Source organism: Protopterus annectens, chromosome 9.part0 (assembly GCF_019279795.1).
Source record: "Protopterus annectens isolate FY-2018-M chromosome 9.part0, PAN1.0, whole genome shotgun sequence".
Lineage (NCBI taxonomy): Eukaryota > Metazoa > Chordata > Ceratodontiformes > Protopteridae > Protopterus > Protopterus annectens.
Window position 1 is genome coordinate 521,788,614 of NC_056743.1, and position 19,218 is coordinate 521,807,831.

At 40.5% G+C, this 19,218-nt stretch overlaps 1 protein-coding gene across 2 annotated transcripts in view; it reads left to right on the forward strand.

Moving 5' to 3' along the window:
- SLC4A5 (solute carrier family 4 member 5) overlaps positions 1-19,218 on the forward strand; it is a 765,106-nt gene that overhangs the window by 321,988 nt on the left and 423,900 nt on the right. For both annotated transcript variants that reach the window (XM_044083082.1, XM_044083081.1), the window contains exon 7: positions 3,429-3,586. In XM_044083082.1, the coding sequence (XP_043939017.1) occupies positions 3,429-3,586 (158 nt within the window). The remainder of the gene's footprint in view (positions 1-3,428; positions 3,587-19,218) is intronic.

A 19,218-nucleotide genomic window follows, 5' to 3' on the forward strand; every position in this document is an offset into this window, starting at 1 on the left:
AAAAACATATACATTCTGAGCATACAATAACTCCTGTTAGATAAAAAAAAACAGGCTAATGGAAATCAATCAGTATACAGTAACTGAAGCTTTATTGTTTCTTTTCCTAGATAGGGGCACACTATGCTCCTGGGAAGGTAGTGAAATATTCCAACAATGCATGGAATTAGTTTTGCTAAGCCTTTGTTGGCAAACAGTTTTAAAGGAAAATTGTTTCTGGGATGAAGTTCCTCATCACACTTTTGAAGGCATATCTCTGCAATTTTCCTATGAGTATTTTGTAAGGACATTCTTATGTGTCAGAATCATGACTCCAGCATGTTGCTTCTCAAGTTATATGCGCTAAGGCAAGTTGTAAGGATTTATTTAAACACCTTGTATTATAGAATATTGAATAAAAAATCTTCCAGGCCACTATAACAGTTCTGAAATGTGACTAAGGAAGATTATGGTATATAAGAGGATATTATTTGGTTACTAAGGATTTTGTTGCTAATCAGAAAATTTTGCACAGGACAAAGAAACTGTCAAATAAAGCTTAGCCTTACAGTTAACTCATGCACTCACTTATTCTAGACAGTACTAGTGTTTTGTTCATACAGGTTTTAAAAGATTAGAAAGAAGTAAGCCTGGTACAACCATTCAGATGCCTTTCTTTGAGTGCATTTTTTGAAGTTTATTATATACTGTTATACCCTGCATGGTTCATTACTGAAAACTCAAGCAAACTATTAATTTAGTCTCTATAGGGGGTGAACAAATTAACAACAAATCTATTGCAGACCCACCAGCACATTCCCTTTGAACATGGCGGATTAGACTTGCCTATACTACCGTCACAGCTAAAGGAAAAGAGTCCAAGGCAGTAATACTTTTCCACTTATAATTACTGTTTAAGATCTAACATGTTGCTCAGGTCACTTTATAAAGTTAACTATAACAGCGCTGATACAACGGCTAAGTACTTGACCATTATGAGGTAAGTTCTAATGCTGTCAGTGGTCAAGGTGCATATGATCACTTTCATATTCGGTTGCAAAAAAAACTTAAAGTTCCTCTTTTAACTTTCATCTTTTATGTTTAAGGCAATTCTTACCCTCCTCCTCCTGTCAATACTTGTCCATACCTGCAAGTGTATTGGAAGTTCAAACCATTTAGAACATAGCTTGGGAGGATGGAAGTGTACGTACAGTTGTTTGATTATATAAAAATAGTTCTTTGGGGCTTTCTTTATTTGGATTAGTCTGAACAAAATGACAGATGTGAATTTATAGTAGAATTAAGTGACAAATAACTAGGATCCAACTGCAAAACAATGTTACCCTTTTCATTCAGTATTAATAACTGGCTTGCCCGGCAGTGTTATCAAATACGGAGCAACTGACATTTACACAAAAAAAAGGAAGACATCCAGTGTATACAATACTGACCAAATAAAGTAGAGTGTCACCGGTGTCACAAAAATATGAGATTTAATAAGATTTACATAGCTTTTTATTTTACATTCTTCAGCCTCTTTCAATTTTCACAATTCTCAATATTTAATTGCTGGTCTCACCCCAACTTCTAGCTTGTTTGAATTTCTGAGTTATTACATTTTGACTATGCAATTCTTTTTTTTATCCTGTCAAACTTTATATATACTCACACCGTGAGCATGCACTCATGTATGTTTGCACCGTATGGGGTGCTACCTGACCATCGGAGTATTTGCTGTGAGGAAATCACTCCGCAGTCTGTACCAAGAGGTATCCTTTACCTGCTGTCCTGTCACTGCCTCTTTGTGTAATAGATGAACCTGCATGAAGCACATCACTCTGTTCTCCCAGGTACCAGATTACTGGCAGCACAGTCAGAGCGAAGACTTCTGCACCAACAGTGCTGGCTTTGGAAAATATAATCCTGACACAAATGTCCATTATGTCACAGGATACTCAATTCAAGTAGCAGCTGTGTTGTTAAATCATTACATTGCTACCTCATGTTATTATCTCTATATAATATGCTAATTCTAGTGCAGGAAAGTTTTATATCTTTTTGCTTTGTTTGTTTTTTTGTTGTTTAATTTTGCTTATGTGACTGGAGCAGTGATCCAAAAGGACTGATCTTAGGGTTATAGTTGATATTAATGTGGATCATTTATTAGTGCTCGATATTATGCATGGAATAATATATATGATTTATTTATTGTATAGTCACCAGCAAAAAAAAATAAAAAGCCTAAGTGATTTCTTAGTTGCAGTGGCTATGTAAGCATCATTTTCATCATGCCTGATGAAAGAGAGCAAATGCAAATTTCCCATCTCTAGTCATATAATGTAAATACCTCCTTAATACAATCCTCTGTCCTCATCTCAGGACACTGTCTCATCCAGTAGGCAACAAATCTGTATGCATGTACATAGGCACCTTCTCCCTTTACAAACTGTCAGTTTCTTCTTAACTTATATCCCACCTCTCCCCCTTTTCCCACCCCTTCTCCTTTTTTTTCTCCTTTCTCTCCTTCTCTTCCTACAGTTATATTGATATGTGTGTGTAAATATAAATTCACACACACACACACACACACACACACACACACACACACACACACACACGTGAAAAAAAGAAAGAAATCTGTGGTAGTCATGAATCAAAAAATTTCAGTGTTATTGAACAAAACTTTTATCTACAATAATATCTACAATTATAATTTGCATATATTGTACTGGTACATCATGTTTGTGTCCACACCTGGGATGGGGCTTAAATTGGTTATTGTTGATCAGTGCACTACCCTGGTAATGAGGTGAAATAATCGAGTCACAATAAGCATAGGCAGAAGCCGTACTGAAGCCACATTTTTTAATCTGAACAATTCTGAAACCCAAATATTAAAGACAGGAGTTTTATTCAAGTATCTGCCTCTACTACAACAACAATAAAATTCATCAAGTTATATTATGCATACAATGACTTGTAATATGGATGCCTTGTCTTCAGTGGGTACATTTCTTTGGTCACAGAAGATAATAAATGTTTTATTAGCTTGGTGAGTTTTGTAATGGCAAATGGTTAATTCTACTCTCTGATGTTTTCATTGAACTTTGAGTCATTTTATTCCCGAGATTTATTACCCAGATCATATACAGTGGTACCACAATGTGAACGAGCCACAAAATGTATATTGCTTAAATTGTATAGATTCAGTTTCTTAGAATGCATAATGTATAGCTTTTTTATTGAATGCAAAAAAAAAATCACTAGTGATAATGTTATTGTTTAATTAAGCAACAAATCAAATATGCTTCTGTGTATAGTTTTTGAATATGGAGACTATTAGTTGCTAACAGTTACCAGAAAGAGTAATGTTTGGTGCCTTTCACAAATATAAAAGTCACTTTGGAAAGTTATACTCTATACTGCTAAAAATATATTTTCTGTTTTAGTTGAAAAACAAATTCATAAAGAAGATTCCTCGTGATGCTGAGGCCTCCAATGTACTGATCGGGGAAGTGGATTTCCTGGATAAACCTTTTGTAGCTTTTGTTCGTCTAATCCAGTCAACAATGCTTGGAGGATTAACAGAGGTTCCAGTTCCAACAAGGTTTGGCTATACATTTCAAGCTAAATATCTAACAATTAATAAAGTTCAAGAAACAAGAAAATGACCTTTAACAGCAGCTGATTATATATACATATTTGTTCTAATCTTATCTACATAAAATTAAATTATTTCTGGCTTTACCTTTATCTATCATGTAGCTGAGGTCAAATAACTGAGCTGAGATGTTCATAAATGTTATGACTGTTAGTTCATTAGTTATAAATGTATGTATCCATACATACAGATATGTGTTTGAGTTTTGTGTTCAAATAAATAAATGCACAATACAGATGTGTTTATTTATTTGAGTTTTGTTAATCATCTAAGCTGTTGAGAAAAACCGCATCCCATTTTCTGATTCATCTTGATATTAAATATATAAAAGTAATGTCTGCTTGTTAAGAAACATAGTATACATATGAATTTAATGATCCCTACACTGGCAATGAGTACTACTTGCAGGACAATATGCATATTTTGCAATGAATACATCTACAGAACTTTATTATTCCGTTTAATATCTATATGCATCTAGTGATGAGCTCATAAGTCCTGTACAAACTGTGCTCAGGTCAATAAGCCTTTGTGGGATTCAGACTCTGTTAAAGATTTTGTATACGTCCTGGTTCCTGCCTACTCATTCATTTGTTACATAAGTTGTCATATGTTTCATGATTGCCTAATTTTCACTTTTTTACAATATGGGAGAACTCTTCAAAATAAATCTCTTTTGTAAGATCTATTTAGACTATGACTTATTTATTTATTAACATTTGTTGACAGGGAAAGTCCACTGGGTCAGAGACCCATTTACAGTGGAGGCCCGGGGAGGAAAAGCTCCACAAGCAAAATACAAATGAAACAATAATTAAACACGAAGAGACAATGTTACTGATATGACAGGAAAGAAACATAGAATATATATACAACTTTGAAGATATGACAGGTCAAACAATAGAACAAGAAGTTTACAATTGAATAGTTGTGTTACATCATTTCAGTCTTTGGTGAGATTCCAGTCTCCTATCTAGTAAAACAAAGAGTGAGAAGTTCACACTGAAAAGCCAGTCCATAAAAACTAAATGAAAACTCCAGCCAAGCTAGAACTTCCAATGAGTGACCTCCCAAACCTCCTGTATCAGAGGCACATGGGATATATGCAAATGACCCTTATGAACATCAGGTGTTTCAGCTACATGGCGATTCTGATTGCCCATGACTTTTATGTTTGAAGTTGTTTTAATGGACAATTTCAGGCCAATAAAGCCAAACCCCACTAGCTATGGATATGCATATTTCGGCCTTATTATGACCTCGTCAGCATAGCACAAGCAGATTGTTTTAATTTGTTAGTTGGAATATTTTGCAGTCACCCTAATAATGATGGACATCAGCTGGGTATAACAACCCTGTGTTTCTTTTGCTTATTCAAACACTCTGCTTGTGCTATGCTGATGAGGTCATAACAAGGCCGAAATATGCATATCTAAAGCTAGTGGGGGTTGGCTTTATTGGCCTGAAATTGTCAATTAAAATGACTTCAAATGTAAAAGTCATGGGCAATCAGAATCGCCATATAGCTGAAACACCTGATGTTCATAAGGGTCATTTGCATATATCCCATGTGCCTCTGTTACAGGAGGTTTGGGAGGTCACTCATTGGAAGTTCTAGCTTGGCTGGTGTTTTCATTTAGTCTCCTATATAGTAAGAGTATGCTAATAAATGTGAATACACTGTAAAACTCCACTGCCAATCATTAGCGGACAGATGATCTCCTGTGGCGACCCCTGACCGGGAAAAAGCCGAAAGAAGAAGAAGATGTTAATAAATGTGAATACTGGGTTTTTGCTAAAATTTTGTCAATGTAGTATTTGGTGCAGTAGGTTTAAGGAGGTTTGTTTTTGTTTTTAAGGCAGGTGCAGGATGGATTGTCTAGATAATGTGATTTTAGGGCTGCCTTAAAATTTTTTGGGTGATCAATCTGGGTTATTTCAGATGGAAGGTTATTCCATAGCTTAGCTATGGTATGGGAGAACAGACATTGTCCTGCTCTTTTGTTGGCTTTGGTTACTGTAAGCATCAGTTTACAGGAAATCTTAGTGTTCTAATGGGGGTGTATGTTTGTAGGATTGAGTTAAGGGCAGGGCAGTCATTTGGTTTACAAATTAGTTTGTGGGCTAAGTTTAGTTGAGTCTATTGTAGAAGGTGGGAAAACTCTAGCGATCTTAGTTCAGTGATGGTCTGGCAGTGATGAGAGCGGTAAGGTTTTCTGGAGGCGAATTTGGCTATTTTGTTATAACATGATTGTAATTTATTACTAAGGGTTGTGTGCAGGTTAGTGAAAATGGTACTACCGTATAAAAGGGAGGGGATGAGTAGGGTATTGGCTAGTTTTATTTTGGTATATTTATCTAGGTAGAGTTTGTGGCGGTATAGTTTACCCAGTTTGAAATGGGTTTTCTTGATTAGAGTTAGGATGTGTTGCTCGTATGTGACTTTATCGTCTATTGTTAAACCTAGCAAATTTGGCTGTTTTCACTTGCTCAATTTCTGAATTAAATTAGTGTACGTATTATTTCTTTCAGTTGTTGCAATGTAATGCCCTAACTTTCCAAGTTGTGTAGGATCTCCAAATGCTTTATAAGATAAGCACGTTTCTCCTTATCACTTTGTATGCTATACTATAAAGACTTAAAGTGTTTAATCTGTTGGAATACCTGCAGTCATGTTCACATGAACCACACCAAATCTGAAACGGGCACAGAACATGATGTTATGTTTAATAATGGGAAGTTTTAGACATTTATACAAAATACATAAAATTACTGCATCTCTAGCTAGCATTGTACAGAATATCAGACCTACATTCTCAGGGATTTAACCCTTACCAGTGCCACATGCTCTCAGAAGGTTAGGTTACTATTGATTGCGATGCCTAGTTTTTTTTTTTATGTTGGTCACTTCAGAAAAAGCATATGGTGCTAAATATCTGGATCCTGTTATCCTCATAGGCCCCAAGTTCATGATTTTAAATGTATTAATATTAAATGTTAGTCCTTACATTTTTTTGCCCAAATGAGGTTTGGTAACACACTGATTTGTCCAGGGACATCTTCAAGTGGGGCTAGATAAAGAAAGTAGTAGGAATTAAGAGGATGGGGAGAGGATAGGGTTAAATGGGAGTAAGGGATGATTGTGAGGAAATGAGGTAAGGGTAGGGAGGGGCTTAAAGGGTTTTAGGCATATGTAACTGGGGTAGGAATCACATTTTTGGCGTGAACTTGCTACTGCAAGTTTACATCCTGACGACCGGTAGATATTATGGTAGACAAGTAGGCCTTGGTTAATGCTAGTATGCTTGCATATGTGGAAAGGTACTGCTAAACAATTTTTTTTTTTAGGAAGAGTATAGACATAGTGTACTTAAGGTCTTCAGGTAGTTTAAGGCTGTGTTTGACTCTGGGGTTAATAGACATTTGGCCAGTAATAGATAGAATTGTATTCAGTTGGCAATACTGTCATTTTATAATGGTCGGCCATTAACGGTCACTTAAGGGATGCTGTGGGTTGTTGTCACCCCACCTTGGTCAGTGGGAGTGTTGGCGGGTCATTGGTGGGAATTTTGTGCATTGCAGTTTTTGTTGGGGGCCCTTGCCATGCCAGGTCGAGCATGACGTTGCGGTGGAATTATTTGGATTGCTGTGGAAGATATTGCAAACGGAGCAAATGACTGCTTGCTCAGAGTTCTACATGCATGTGTACATGGGTTGACAAAGCGCAGCCTAGAATTTAGACAGCATACCTTTCACAGTACAGAGTTCATAAAGGTACGGAGTTTGCTTTATATACATTTGGTCCCAACTTTCATACAGCTGTGATTCTGACAAAGTTCTTCTTCTTTTGACTTTTCCCAGTTAGGGGTCGCCACAGCGGATCATCTGTCTGCTCATGATTGGCAGTGGAGTTTTACGGTGTTGAGTTGCCAGTTCAGCGCCCAACCTTCCACAGAAGGCACACACACATGCATGCACTCACATCTAGGGCCAATTTAGGGTGTAAAATCCACCCACTGCATGTCTTTGGGATGTGTGAGGAAACTGGAGCACCCGGAGGAAGCCCACACGACCACAGGGAGAACATGAAGACTCTGCACAGAAGGCACCCCAGCTCAGAATCGAACCAGAGAACCTCTTGCTGTGAGGTGGCAATGCTAACCACTGCACCACCATGGCCGCCCTGTGGTTCTGACAAAGTAAGGGTAAATAATTAAACAGTGAAGCGAGGAATAGCAACAGACATTTTGAGTTTCAGACTTTAGACATGGTGGGAAAGTTATGCTGAGGTGAAACCCATTCTAACAACTTTGTAAGGGACATCCTTGATCTGACAAAAAAAAAATAGTGCTGTCATGCTTAACTAGTAAATTTTGGAGACAAGCTGGCAAAATACACTTTACCTAAGCATTTTATGTTTTTCTCTCCATGTGTACACTTGAAGATTATTTGGTTAGGGAAGTCCCTTAATTACACCTGATTGTAGATTTTCTGTAAATCTTTTGAAATAGTTGAAATATACATTTAGTGACCTCATGTCACCTATAAGAAGGTGGATGTTGTATAAGAAGGTGGATGTTGCTTTCCGTGGAAAGGAAGGGTCAAGTTGTCTCACTTCCTTTCAAAATGACAGCTAGATGACGGGACAGTGCATCAGAACTACGAGACGAGTGTAGAAAGCTCAGCATATACTGCTCAGAATTTTCAGGAGGGCTGAATTTCACTTCAGTTGTGATCCATTTCTCATAAAATGGTGGATTTCTGGCAGGTAGAGGCTCATCATTATTGGCAGCAGTTACAAATCACATCAGGTTCCATGCTGTGGCAACCCTGTTAGGCAGTGTGAGGTGAAGTGACTGTTTTTTGGGCTTTGGCAGTCTTTCACAGTAAGTACACTAGTTTAGAGCTGGTGGGGTGGCTAAATTTCCTGTACATCGGGATATTTTTTTAAGAGAATTCTTACTCACGTTCACCAGGAGACATGGAATCCCACCTTTACTGGAAGTTAATAGGGGAACTCGCCTTGGCACCATTAGGCACACTTTAGGAAACAAGTGCTACCTCACAGCACAGGCCATAGCTGTCAACTTTCCATCTCCAAAATTAGAAACGTTTTATCTTATAATGTGGAACAAACGAGGACAATGTGGAACGTCCACTAAGAGTTTACTAACAACTTCACATAGTTGCTACCACAGATATGGAGGGTGTCCTGTTGTATAACAGCAAGACATTTTTATTAAGATAGCCGGGGTTGTGGATTACATTTTATTCTGGTGGTTGGTGGTTAGCATGCTTTAGCTGAGGCTTGATTTCTGTTCTGTTGCAGTGTGAGGTGCAGTTCTGAATGTGGTTGTGGGATATTCATAGTTCCGGTGTAATTTTCTGCACCCTGCTGTTTGGGATATTCATATCTCTGGTAATTTTCTGCACCCTGCTGTTTGTTTTCTTTTAGTGTTTCAGGTTGCTTTTTCATTACACTGGGGTTGGCCGCAGTCATTGGAGGGTAGAAAGCAGGAAATGGCAGACAATCAAGTTTCAGACTTGGTTCCCCTACTTAACTCATGCTCATGGTGTCTTTTCTTTTGTCTGAGCCTTGCATTACCCATTAAGCATGTCTCTAGCTTGTGCTGTTTCTCCCCCATTACTCGGGTTTCCTCCAGATCTCCTGCGCTCCTGATATGAGAAGTGTAATCAGGGATTTTGTGGTGTTAATGGCTGTAGTGGATGGGGCGGCTATACTGAGGACAAGTCAGAGTTACAGTTTGTAAATAGTTTGCCTGATTAACAATTGTTCCGATCAAAGTCCACACTTAGCAGTGTCAAGTAGAGTGATATTATGTAATTTGGATAGCGACCCAGCAGTGCAGTTTTGCTAGCAGGGATATAGAGTGCATGCTGGTGAGCCACGAGGTTGTCCTTAACAGTCATCACCACATATGCATGGTATGGTGTAGTGGTGTTGTTACATGTTACTGTTTGGTATGGTCAGCAATATTTACGTGCTCAAGAGAGTGATGGGTTGCCTTTTAGTTAATCTTCCTCCTGTGTAAAGTATGAATTTTCATGTGAGGTAGGGCTACAGTGAAAAAATCACAAAACTCCAGGTATTCACCGCAACATTTTAATGGTGAAGTAGAACAAAGCTTTTGAGTAAAACTCTTTCTCAATGCATAAAATCAGTAGCATAAGGCGATCTGTGCCTGACGTATAAAGCCATGTCCAACCCGGAATTAATGGACATGCTGCACCTCAGAAAATCCAAATCCCATCAAGCAGAGACTTGAACCTCAGCACTGAAATAAATAGGACATGCTGGAGGGACAGATTCATAACCCAGAGGCTCCCTTCACTCTGGAATAAAATCCCAGTCCAGGTTAGGCAGAGTCCCTCATTGACTCTCTTCAAGAGGAATCTTGAGTGGATGGGAGATCGTAGGTTTACCCCGGGTATCACTTCTGTGTCACTGTTAGACAGAGGCACAGTATACTAACCTCGAAAAAGGGCATAGCAAAATAAATTTAAAATGGGTGGCGAAAGCCAAACACATTCTGGCTAGGCTTATAAATGCCCTAGGGCAGATAGCCTAGTATGAACCTATGAACCTATAAACTACTTCTTTTTAAAAGACAATTCAACCAGTCCACTCACATAATCAGTTAACTAGATAAACTGAATTAAAGTGCCCTATCTCTTAAACATATAATAAATAAAAAAATATAATATACATACAAATATATAAATACAACTGAAGAAATATTATAAAAAATATACAATTAGAAAACTCAAATTATTTCATGTCTTTGTTTTAAAACACGTTTAATACTGACAGCAGAATTAAGGCCTGGGTGATGGTCTGCTTGAAAAAAATTGATCCATTTATATTCACTTAATTCAGTTTTGTTCACTAGATCACCACCCTTAGGGTTCTGATTAATTACCTGCAAAATTCTAAATTTGAATTTATGTGTGAAATCATTACTATATACATGTTTGGCCAGAGCATTAGTTATAACATTTCTCCGAATATCTGATAAATGTGAGCTACTTCTGTCCTTTAATTTTTGATTGGTCTTTCTTATATAAAAAGAACTACATTGTGTGCAGTTCGCAAAATAAACAATATAAGCTGTATTACATGTTCCTTTAGCTCTAAACTCAAATAGTTTACCATTTAAAGGATGTATAAAGAATTGTTCTGTATATCAATCAATACAATGCACACAATTCAAACAAGGCACAGTCCCTACTCTTACCATAAATGTCTTAGTACCCCTTTTCATATTAGCATCTTTATAACATAATAATTGTTTAAGGTTGTTTTCTCTCTTAAATTTAAAGCTTGGACTTGCACCTAGCAGTTCATGGACTTCTTGACTAGATGTTGATAGTCCAATTTTTTCCTTATAATTCTCTGTATGGTGTCTGTATGTCTATTATATTTCATTACATAATTGATTCTATTTCATTTCGGATATTCAGAGAAATATTGTAACTAATGCTCTGGCCAAACATGTACATATTAATGATTTCACACATAATGCAAATTTAGAATTTTGCAGGTAATTAATCAGAACCCTAAGGGTGGTGATCTAGTGAACAAAATCGAATTAAGTGAATATAAATAGTTTAATTTTTTTCGAGCAGACCATCACCCAGGCCTTAATTCTGCTGTCAGTATTAAACCTGTTTTAAAACAAAGACATGAAATAATTTGAGTTTTCTAATTGTATATTTTTTATTTTTTATAGTATTTCTACAGTTGTATTTATATATTTGTATGTATATTGTATTTTTTATATTTATCATATGTTTAAGAGATAGGGCACTTTAATTCAGTGTATTTAGTTAACTGATTATGTGAGCGGATTGGTTGAATTGTCTTTTAAAAAGAAATAGTTTATGCTACTGATTTCATGCATTGAGAAAGAAATGTACTCGAAAGCTTTGATCTACTTGACCATTAAAATGTTGCGGTGAATACCTGGAGTTTTGTGATTTTGGATTCCTTGGCCTTAAGGTGCTTCTGTACTTTTACTGTTTTAGGTAGGGCTACAGCGATTACCATTTGTGGTGGAGCCAATGAATGAAATGCCGGGGTGTTAGGAAGGCTATTTTTGGAAGGCTTTTGAGTTTGATCATTAAGAGTTTGTGTGTGTTCACCTTGCTGATGGCCAGTGTTTTGTACTACACCCTTTTTCAGTAAAATGGTATGGCCCTGTTTATGTAATGAGTGGCTTCCCAGATAGGTAAGGGCAAACATAGTGTTGTATGGTAATAAAAAATAAATAAATAAATAAAAATAATAATAATAAATAATTTAATTGCAGGTTATGAGTAATTATCACTGTTTTTGATTTGCTTGCATGTTGGGGCAGGCAGGTCTGGTTCTTCAGGTGAAATGATGCTTGCATGAATGCTTGTAACCTTACTTGCGATCTTGTATGGGGCAGGGTTGTGAGAGTGTTGTGTTTTGTGGGTTGTTAGCCACCCTTGAAGAATGCCTGGCCAGTGTGCATGCAGTGTGTGACCTTGATGTTCATGAAGAAGGGTATGGCGGACATAGCCATCAACAGTCGCAGGAAGCACTTTCATATTTTTGTAGGATGTCTACCTTTTGTCGAAGACATTTGGTTCATTTTCATGGAATGGTGGTTTCCTGCTAAATACTGATCAACTGATTAGAGATGGACGTTCGTAAATGAGGATGGGCATTTGAGTTCAGAATTCATGTTCCTCATTGGTCTCATGACAAAGGTACAACCTGTCAGGCTGTCCACTTATAAGTTGGCAAGAGCAATATTTAAGTGTCCGTCTTATGGGCCTTTGGCCCTCCTTTGGTTATCGCTACATCCATATTTTGCTCTAAGAGGCGGGGAGGCATGAGTCACAGTCATTAAGGTTATACGTGAGACTTCAGGGAGTAGGCAGGTAGTGCATGTCCATTGCTTAGTCACTTGCTAATAGTCATTTTATCATTGCCTCGAGTTTTAAACATTGATAGAGTCATGCCCATCCCCACACTAACCCTAACAGATTGATGTGGTTGATACTACTTTTATTTTCATTGCAGGTCTGGTTCTTCCTTTACCAAGAAATACTTCTGTGGTATTTCTCAGTTTGTTCTCCTGAGACCAGATGGACATGTTAGTTAGGTATTCGCAGCCATGTTCTGTGGAAGGCATATCCTAGTTGGGGGCCTCTTTCCAGATTTCGGCTCACTATTTATGGCTTTGCAGGTTTCCTGTTTTGTGAGGTATGCTGTGACTTTGGTGGTCAAACATCTGGCCTCAGATGTGGGGGTGTTCCTCAAACCTTTATGGTCTTCTGTCGAATTGCTGGAGTGACCTGAGGAGTGAAGCTGATCGATAATGCAGTTCAACAGAAACAATTTTCTGCATACTTGCTGTTGTGCTAGTGGGGGGTGGGATACTCCCCATGTTTCTTACTCTACCAGTTTGTTAGTATTACATGGAAGAAGTTTTTTTTTTTCTCTCACCCCAAGCAAGAATGGGCTTTGGCTGTGGTAAAGCATTCAGAGGGTGGTAGTTTGTCTTTGAATGTTTTTGTATTTCAGATTTCCATTTCACTTTTCTTTTGCTGATGGTGGTGCTAAGTGGTGTGCCAGCTGTTGGAGTATATGCACTGTGGCTGCAGCTGGTCAGCCCAGAGGTTGCATCAGCGGTTGAAGGGTGGCTGTTGCAATGCATGTCCTGGTCACTAGAATGGTTTGCAAAGGGTTCCCAGTGGAAGAACATTAAAGGCGCCACAGTCAGTGGCCTGAAGGACATAGTCATCAAAGATAATTAATTCTGAGAGGGTGGATGTGTCTGGAGTTGTGCACAATGAGGTCGCAGGTAATCTTACTTTATTTGATGCTTAGTAAGGCATGTTGGATTTGGGGCTGTTTGGAGTGCATGTGAGCAAGTAGGAAAGAAGTAGGTTAGGGCATGGTAAAGTAGGGTGGGGGATTTAGTAGGAGTCTGGGGGGCTCCTACAGATGGGGTGGAGTCACAGAAATCATAGGAAGTTACTAGGTTAATGGCTCTAGGGCCAGTACAGGCTAGCTAAGGTAGCCTAGCCAAGTTCAACTCCTGTTTTCATGTGCGGCACCTGTGCCATTGACTGAGAGAGAGTTGGGTGAAACAATTGGGGCGAATTTATGGCTACCCATCCAGTTGCTTGGATTGTGTTGGGTTTGATGGATCATTCCAGGCTGCAGGTGTTTCAGGTATGTAAGAAACTGTGTCTTGTGGCTATACAGAATTTAGACTTAAGTAAGGCATTGTTTTGGGATTTCTTACACATGGGTACCATGTAAAGATGACACATTGGAAATAAACATTGTGGGTAAGATTAAATACAAGTAGCGGATTAGAACTGTTTAGTTTCTTGGGCTACTGGAGTTGAATGTCGGCCACTTTACTCGGGTCATTTTGGGAAGGGTTTATAAGTCGGTGTACTGTTTTACCATTGTGGTGCCTTTTGGTGCAGTTTGGGGGATGGCCTTTGAGTAGATGGTTATGGTTGGTAATGGAGAGTTGCACTTGTTAACAAAATGTGATAGAAGGTCTTAGGTTGGGGGGTATAATACAGGAGTTGGTTTGTGGCTGGTTGAGTAGGGCATTGCTAGATTGGTTACATTTGTCTTGCAGCTGCCTTTAGGAGGAATTTCATGGTGGGAAGGAGATTGGTGGGGATGATTTGTTGATTTATTTGGCTGGGGAACAAGGTATGGCAGTTTAGTTGGTAAAGGAGTGCTAGCTGTGAGTAGTATGGTCACCTGGGTGACAAAGGTAGGTGTACTTAACCCTTCTTGGTGGTTAATTGATTGAAGGGTTGGGGTAGGTTTGATAAGGTGAAGAGTGACAGACCGTGGTTATTCACAGGATAGTTTGTGTGGTGTGGGCTGGCTTTGGTAAGAGAAGTCTGTGTTAGAGTTCAGGTGGCATTTTATTTACAGATGTCTGGAGGCAATTTGGAAGGTGTTTTGTTGGTTAGCAACTGCTATGATATTAAATGTTTACGTGTTTATATCGGGTAGTTGGTGTAATGGGGGATTGCTACTATATTGATTTCTAAAGGAGATTTTAGTTTGAGCATTATCTTTATTGGATAGTTAAACACAGTTGCAGTTTTGGCATGATGGTGGGCAATAATTCTGGAGTGGTTTCGTGGACCATGGGTTCAGTGCTTCATGGTATATTTGGTAGGTAGTGACCTGGGAATCGTTGTGAAGCTACTATTGTCTGTCAAGTGAGATTTTACTAATATACAGAGGTTATGCTATGTGAGTCATTGGGCGGTAAAATGGTGCTGCAATGTGACATGATGGTATGCTATTGCCTCTGCGTGGTTTTCAGTGGCAGTAGACTTAGTGTTTGGTAGTCCAGTTAGCTGGTTATGTCCTTGGAATCATTGTGAGGCTTCCATTGGTTGTTAGGTAAGGATTATTTGGCTCATGCGCAGTGGTTATGCTAGGTTATGAGGTTATGGTTTGTTACTTTAGCATAGGAGAGGGATCAGTGGTTTGCTTTCAAGCTATTTAGGCAACTGGCTGTTTTTGTTAGTTATGTGATAGGGCTTTAGGAGGTGATGATTCGGATCAAGCTTGGTTAGAGAGGATGGGGTACACTGAATGATGTATGGCCTAATGTCTTAATGGTGGATGTTAAGTTGTCTATCTCGCCTTCATTCTTGCTGGTTGGGCTCAGAGCCAATCCTCGGCTCCGACTCGGCCATCTTCTAAAGCTCGAGAGCTATTTACTGGCTCGAGGCCTCCCCATATCCCACAATGCCTGGCTCTAGATCCCCAGATCTCGTTTGCCGCTTCTGCTACGAGGTTGCTTTTGCTGGCTCAGGTCGTATTTTTCATCTTTTTGATAGGTTTTATAAAAATTTCTTGTAGTTAATTGGTGTTTAAATTTGTTATAGTAGTTTTAGTACTCTTATTGTCTCTGTGTAGTTTTAGATCTCTCCCATCCCCGTAGAAAACTCGTTTTTACTGTTAGAGAGCCCCCCCCCTCTCCTTTTCTCTCTTCAAGGTATCCGTTTTTAGTTAGAGGCTAACCCTTGTTTTCTAAAATACTTTTTATAGTGTTTCAGGTAGAAATAATCATAGTACTTTACTTTTTTCTGGTATATATACACATATATATATATATATATATATATATATATATATATATATATATATATATATATATATTATAGTGTGTTTGTGTGCGTTAAGGTGTGGTAACTGGTGTTTTGTGTGTACTTGTTTTTTTATGCTTGTTACCTACTGTTGTACTGTTGACCTGTTTTTCCTGTGATATTTCCTTTTTGCAGGATGTCCAAAGATACTAAGGTATCGTGATTCAAGAAGTGTGACTCATGCTGTCAGAAGATGTCTCTGACAGATGGTCACACTTCTTGTGTCTACTGCTTGGGCGCCCTACACCTGCAGGACTCTTGTTCGGTGTGCCATGCCTTTAGTCCAAGAGTCCTGCAGGAACATAGGAATAAGTTAATCCTTAGAGGATTACTAAAACCTGAAGGGTCACCTCAACCAGGGAAACCCTCCAAGCCAATGAAGCAGTCAGCTCCCAGCTTGGAGCCATCGTCGGGTGTGGTGTCTGCTTCGACTTCGGTTCTGGCCGGAACTGAAGTACCTGCCTCTCAGTCGGCTCTGACTCTGGTGTCGGAACCTTCAGGGAGCCGAAAGCATTCTAGGTCCCCAATCCTAGAGTTGATTCGCTTGGCTCCGGGGTCGCCTCTGTTGCAGTCGGAGTGAAGTCACCGATCTCACTCTTCTCGGTCTTCGAGACTGTCTGACTATGACTTGGAAAGAGTGGTGAGCAGACTTCTGAAATTGCAGGTCCTGGCTAAAATGTTATCCAGCCCCCCCTCATCACGGTTCGGCTCTGCCATCTCTACAGTAGTTCCTCCTTCAACTCACCTCTTGAGTTCGGAGCCGGAGCTTGTTGGGGTACGGATCGTGGAACCGTCGGCACCAATACCTACCCTTTTGGTTCCTTTGGCTCCGATCACTTCCATGGCGCCATCCTTGGAGGGATCTGGGCGCCGAAACTCCCTCATCGGGTCCGAGGGGCGAGTGGCATCGGACCCTTGTCCAACCCCGTTCTCCCTCTCGGAGCTTCAGCGCAGGTGAGCTCGGCTCCTACATTGGCCTCAGAGCCAACCCTCTTGGTGCCGGGGAGGGTTCCGGTTTTTTTGGAGCCTGAGCCTTCTCTGCCGGGAAGGGGTGCCTTCAAGGTCATGAGGAGTGTGCTGGCCCCTGAGTCAGCCCCACAATCAGCCTCTTCAGCTCCTCCCCCCATGGTGCCTGCGTCTGCCTCTGCCCCTCCTCCAGCCCCCAAGCGAGGAAAACAAGCGCTCCAGGTCACCCCAGTGGGCATGTCTTCCTCTTCCGAGGCCTCCCCTGATCATTCAGAGGAGCCCCCTCGAAAGAGGAAATGTAAGAGGAAGCATGTTGACTCCCCTGAGTCTGTCACTTTGGATACCGACTTAGAGGATTCAGAAGGCTCCCCGAGGTCCCCCTCTGAAGATGTCTCCTTCTCAGACATCCTTGAGATGCTTAAGCAGAGGGGGAACTGGACTACCCTTAACCCTTCTGAGGATGAGTCTGTATTTCTGGCCACATTTGGTTCTCACCCCTCCACCTCCTGGGTGTCTCCGCCTTTCGATCCACTGATGGCAGTTGTGGCTCGAAAGACGTGGTCAGCCCCAGACACAGTGGAACCAACTCCCCGAAGGCCCACAAAATTCATCACAGCACCACAAGACAAGCAATTTTTGACAAAGGGTGTCCCTGTTGATGCTATGGTGGTAGCAGCGGCCATGAAAAAGGAGTTGGCTGAGACTTCATCTGTCCATCCCCCTAATAAGGAGTCTAGGACGATGGACAGATACGGGAAGCAGATGTTTTCCTCAGCTACCTTTTCCATGCGGTCGCTGAACTATTTGTGCCATTTTACCCACCTTCAAAGGGATCTCATTAAGGAGCTAGGAGATACCCTTCAAGATCCATCAGCTGCGGGGGCCCAGGATAAGATTACCTCCCAGATGGTGACTATTAATTCGATAGTGAACTCCTCCATGCGGCTCATTTCTTATGCGGGCTGCAGGCACAGGTGTGGCCTTGAGAAGGCACGATTGGATGCGGTTATGTAACTTTGCGGAACCCTTCAAGGCATCTTTCACCAATACCTTGTTTGATGGTTCTGCTCTTTTTGGACCAAAGGTGAAGGATACCCTTACCAGGTGTGAGCAGGAAGGCAAGACTCTCTCTGCTGTGGGAGTCCGTTTTTCTACTCCTTCTAGACCATACTCCATAGGTCAGAAAAGTGGGAAGATGTGGTTCCGGAAACCCCAGGGAGCCATGCCTGACACACGTGGTGAATTTCCCTCTAGGGGCAGAGGAGGGAACAACAATAGATGCCGCCCTCGAGACAAGAGGGGGCCCGCAAAATCAGGGCAGCAGAGATTCCTTCTCTGACAAGCCCTTCCAGCATCCCTGAGGGGCTGCCTGGCTGCCTGCCTTCGGAGGCAGTTGGGGGAAGATTATCGCTGTACCCAAAAGCCTGGCAAGATATAACTCCAGACAGATGGGTACAGTCTATCATATCTGGAGGTTACAGAATTCCCTTCGTTCATACCCCCTTAAGGTCAAACAAATCCTTTCCAGATGTTCCACCCAGTCTAAGGAAACAAGCAGTGCAAGAGATCTCAAAACTGCTACAAAAACGAGCCATCCAATGAGTCCCAGCAGACCAGCAAGGATCCGGAATTTACTCGAGGTTCTTTTTGGTACCAAAAAAGACAGGGGACTGGAGACCCATTTTGGATCTCAGCAGACTAAACAGGTCTGTACAAAGAACGAAGTTCTGAATGGTCACGCTTCAGTCCATTCTACTCTTTTTGGGTCAGGACAATTGGATGTGCTCCATAGATCTTCAAGATGCGTACTACCATATCAAAATGGACAGGTGCTCTAGAAGATTCCTCCACTTCCAGCTTGGAGCCAGTCATTATCAGTTCCGAGCTCTGCCCTTTGGTCTCACCACAGCCCCCAGGGTGTTCACCAAATGTATGGCAGTAGTTACCTCTCACCTGAGATGGCAAGGATTCCAGGTGTTTCCCTATCTAGATGACTGGCTCCTTACTGCTACCAAAAGACATAACAGCTACTACGAGCCAGGAACTACACCATCCAAACTTGCTCCAAGCTAGGTATCACAATAAATTTTGAAAAGTCTGCATTGTCGCCTTGTCAATCTATAACCTTTATAGGCGCAAGCAAAAGACATGACAGCGAGACTTCCATTACACAGAGTATTAGATATTCGCTGACATGTACAGGTGTTATTAGGATGCAAGAAAATTCAGGCCAGATTCATCCTAAAGACATTGGGCCTCATGGCAGCAGCAATCATACTAGTCCCCCTGGATCGTTTTCATATGAGGATTCTTCAGTGGTTGCTTTTCACCCAATGGTCATTTCTACAACTTCCAATGTCTCACATGATCATGATTACACAGACATGCAAAGACCAGCTTGCTTGGTGGATGGTTTC